Here is a 4,875-nt window from a genome sequence, read left to right as displayed (position 1 = left end):
AATGGTAGCGATCTGTAATATTATTTTAAGAAACTCAAACTATTTTCCTTTTATTTTGCAAATAATGTGACTTTTTGTACGCACCAAAATTTTAATTGATATTTGGCTCCTAACGCAGTAAGCTATTTTGGAGTTAAAGGCATATCAGAAATCCATTGCAATACACAAATAGTGTTTGTTAATTCTTTGAAATTCTGTAGTCTAAAAAAGCTTAAATCTCTTGTAAAAAGAATAATATTTTTTTAAAACTCACGACATCCCTATTTCCTGGGAGATATAATAAACATTCATAAAAAACGCAATTAAATTCAATAAAATATACAGCCCTTTACAATGGTATGCTACAAAAGTAAAAAATGTTGTACTTGTAAATAATTTTAAGTAACTAAAGAATTTTCAAATTAAATATAATATTATTCAAAGACGACAATTTTTCATACTAATTAATAGCGAGAATTCTCTTAAATAAACAAGACAAATTACAATAAAACATCTTACATTAATGAATGTAAATTTAAAGCTTAATATTTATTATATGTTCTAATAAATTATATTAACTATAAATCCACTAGTATTGGGAGCAATAATCGCATAGAACGTTTCACTTTTCATGTACCAAATTTCAGTACGGCCTAGAAACCCGCTATTTGGCATGCTGGCAAAATCACGGGAGGAAATTTAGTGTCATTAGCGGATATAGCAATTAATGTCGTTATAGTATCCTTTTCTGACACAGACGATATTTCTACCACTGTCTTTGATTATTTTCTTGACGTTTTTAGAAGATCGTTTCATCATAGGAAACAATTATGTCTTCTTCGTCCATTGTCAAATATGATTGGGAACCCACTTTAAAGGACAACTCAGGCACTTTTGTGTTAAGGCGATATTGAATGGTGGACTTAGGAATTCCATAAGTATTGCATAGTTTTTGGAGACGTTTTTTTGACTGGAAAAAAAATAACTTTTTCACATTGTGCAATGAGTGCACCAAATAAAAGTTCTTTGATAAAGTCGAAGACACACGAAGGCACACTTACACTCCATCCTTGATGGAAAAAATACAATAAAACAAATCATTTAGAAGTACTTCACAATATATAGTAAAACAGTTATATTTACAACATCGAAAACTTTTATAATTTCATCCTAAAGTAGAATCATCTTCTTCTCCTATTTCCAGCATAGCTTGCATGATTTTTCGTTTCAGTTTTTTTTTTGAACTAACTGAATTAAGATGACGAAATTCTGTTGCAATCAATTCACCAAAAGCATCCCACTCATCTCTTGACCTGATGAACATACATTTATCTTTGCTTTGTTTAGATCCCATACCTAACATATTTTTGTTATACTGCATTCCAGAATGGGAATTGTGGCAGCAAAAATTTGTTTGACCAGTCTGTTGTTCTTCTATAGGTTCCCCTCGACTTTGTGGTTTCAATTGCAAAACAGATTTTTGGTCCAAAATTTTAGCTTTATTAAAGTCTGCTTGATTTACATTTTGCAGATTTTGATTTAATGGTGGAGAATTGGAAATATTGTTTGATTCGCTTTCAGCAACCAAAGTGGATATTATGTTTTCACTACCTTGCTCATTAAAATTCATTGATCGATCTACGGATGAATGCTCAGAAATTATCGCAGAATTGTCAACAATGGTCGCATCATCAAATTGATACTCTGTGATTTGTTCAATTACTACATCCTTTTTACGTACTTTTGAATCTTTATTAGGTTCCTTTGTCTCTTCTTCACTGCTGTTATCATATTTGGATTGACAGCTTATTTTTCTTTTTTTAGCCAGATAACCTCCTGGACGTGGTTCAATTACATCGTGAAGAAATCTAAGTGACTGAAAATGTTTCCACCGACATCCTTCTGCTGTTGACTCCGTGTCGTACCCAGTTTCCTCAACTCTCCTTTCAAGTTTTTTCATCTCAGAATTAAACTGATTTCGCAAATTATGAATTTTTTTTCCAAATTCCAATCTGGTTATATGTAAGCTGTTACAAATATCGTCGATGGCTTTTGATCGTTTTTCCTTATTTTTATATGCCTCAATATAGTGGTTCCATAAACAGTCATGCTGACGGTAAAGATAAATCAATTGTGTAATTTTTTCACGGGTCCATACTGTACTCTTCCGACGGGAGGTCAACACCATAGAATCATCAGAGTTTTCCATGCTTTTTTGAAAAATCTTATTTTTTTTAGTATAATGAAATGTTTGTTTACATTTTTTAAGACCTTGGTGAAGTGAGATATAGTCGATTTTTACTATATATTATTCACAGTGCTTCCCATCGATTATAGTTAAGTGATTAATGCCGATTCACAGTTATCGTTCGATTCCATTACGGGGCATCTCGACAGGAAAGAATTTATAGAATACAATCTGCATTGCCGTACCGATTGTTTGTGGAGACTCCACATTGCTCATAGCTTACCAGATATAGAATACTATATAGTTTGCGAAATATCATAAGCTATGAGCTGTCACTTCAACCGGATTCTGTAACCAGTCTCTAGTCTATATTTGAGACATTATGTGTTAAAATCTCAATTTGTGACTAGTTTCTATTCACTAAACAGCCTCTAGCTTTAGTCTCAAAATATTGCCTCAAATTTGAGACCTGGTAGTTAGCAAGTCCCAAACCCAGAAAGAACTCTTGTCTGCCATTTTGAATATACTGAATAGAGATCACCACAGATATTAATCGATAGTAGTTTTTTTCTATTTTGTAAGCAACTCAAACACGAAGAGGTTAAAAATAAATCAATTTTACATAAATTTCGTTAATATTATAAAACAAAGTCAACATATAATTTTATTTTTATTGATAATTATGTCTTTTGACTATGTTATAGAAAATTTAATATTTGTTATCGACATATTAATTTTCATTCAAGTATAAAAACATCTCTGAATAATGAAATGTAATAGATTTTGTGACTGCCGCTTACAGAATAGCAAAATCATCTCAAGACTCAAAATTTGTCTCTAACTTAAAATCTCAAATTTAGAGACTTGAGACTATATCACAGTACAGGATAACACGGTAGAAGTCTCAGATTTATATTTAGGGGTTTCACATAGTCTTATATAGTTATAAGTTAGAACGATAGCCCTGTTACATCATTTGCAATAACAAGTGATAATTTAAAAGAAACAAATTTACCTATTTGCTTATTTTTTGTTTAAAAATTTCACTTTGAACAAAATATTAAAATTTCATTGAAGGGCAAGGTATTAGTATGGCCACAACGAAACTGTGTACATGCAAAATTGACAACTGAGTTGTTTTGTGTACATGCCGGCCATTGTTATGTTGCTGCCCTCTCACAAACGTTCATGTAGTAGGATTCACAATGCCATTTTTAGTTCACTGTCGTTTTAGTTCACTGTCGTGCTGCTGCAGTCTATCGCGAGCATTGTGTTCCGCACATGACAATTCAAACCGTATGTACGTGAATCGTTTATTTCTAACGCAAAGGGCGGTGTGTATGTTATACCATGTTCAGACCGACACTTAATCACAAGATTTCGGCTGTTGAGTAGTTTATCCAAAAAACTTAAAACATAGAGAAGGTGCAGCTTCGATGTCGAACATTTTATAAGATTGTGATAGGGAATTCACCTCACAACCATAGAATTCACGATGTGAAATGTTAACACTTTTAACAGTTCTCCACATAATCAAACAGAGAATATGAAGAGAAATAATATAGGTATGGGATATGATGTCATAGCATGTATGCGCAATCATGGAATATTGAAGGAAAATTAGTTCTTTGATATTCCACTTTTAACAGCGAAAAATGTGTACAAATACTTCTCAAGAATATGAAGAGACATAAATATATGTATGCATGCTCCTTATGATACTCTCAACAACAGCATTGTGATATTTCCATGCTTCAATTCTTGCTTTCGCACTGTATGCAAATATGCATGGTTTTGCGTTTTGCCGTCGGTATTTCCATATTGGCATGTAAAAATAATTATGATATGAGTATAATTTTGTATGAATGCATGCATAGTAATATTTATAGTCAATTTGGACTTGCATATTTAATAACTTTATTTGATTTTTACATAATATACTCAATATTTAGTATATTAGTATAAATATATATGTATTATGTTTCTTACTATTAGAAATTAAATTTATCACAACATTATATAAATACATCGTCTATCATATTAATCTTATTATCTGCTCATATGATTGCATGTATGTATATGCATGTGCGCGTTCAGAAATTCAAATAATGATGTTATCACTTATCAATATATTACATGTGCGCGCATTGATCTGCATGTTCATACATTCATATATACTTATATGTACATACATATATATACATTTGTATACACTTCCGAACAAATAATGCACAAGCATACAAACATACATATGCGTACACATGTGAATATGTCACCAAACAAAAATTGAAAATTGTTCTACAAAAACAACAACTGTCTCAAATAGCATAAGCATGCCAAGTCAATATGGCAGCCGAATTGGCGAAGCCCAAATGTAGTAAATTTTACAACAAAAACGATTTCATTCATAAACGCAGGCGCAAATTCTATAGGCGATCTCGCTTCATTCATAAAAACAGACGCCGTAACATCACCCCGAGCATGCCTTTGCCAACAAGCGTCTTTTCGCGACGATGGCAAAAGCTAAAAATCATAAATTGAACATCTTTCTGGTGTTTGTTCTAAGAAAGAAGTGAGAAAAGTGGCAACGTAGCTGTTGTCGATTTACAATATTTGTCAATTCTAAAATATTTTTCCGTGGCTCCCAAAAATTAGCGTCGATATGTATACAAGCTCATACATATGTATACATATTTACACTAGTTTGT

At 31.9% G+C, this 4,875-nt stretch overlaps 1 protein-coding gene across 1 annotated transcript; it reads right to left on the bottom strand.

The window, feature by feature from the left end:
* Positions 1–1,079: 1,079 nt before the first annotated feature.
* LOC108966080 lies at positions 1,080–2,298 on the bottom strand. The gene has a single exon (XM_018928819.1). The coding sequence runs from the start codon at positions 2,186–2,188 to the stop codon at positions 1,145–1,147; it is 1,044 nt and encodes a 347-aa protein (XP_018784364.1). The 5' UTR covers positions 2,189–2,298; the 3' UTR covers positions 1,080–1,144.
* Positions 2,299–4,875: the final 2,577 nt, after the last annotated feature.

The sequence above is a fragment of the Bactrocera latifrons genome, unplaced genomic scaffold (assembly GCF_001853355.1).
Source record: "Bactrocera latifrons isolate USDA-ARS-PBARC rearing strain unplaced genomic scaffold, ASM185335v1 scaffold_1542, whole genome shotgun sequence".
NCBI classification, from domain to species: domain Eukaryota; kingdom Metazoa; phylum Arthropoda; class Insecta; order Diptera; family Tephritidae; genus Bactrocera; species Bactrocera latifrons.
This window is presented reverse-complemented; position numbering and strand designations above follow the sequence as displayed.

Bases quoted from the DNA above. Each gene is read 5' to 3' on its own strand.
- LOC108966080 (XM_018928819.1), bottom strand. From the start codon at position 2,188: ATGGAAAACTCTGATGATTCTATGGTGTTGACCTCCCGTCGGAAGAGT.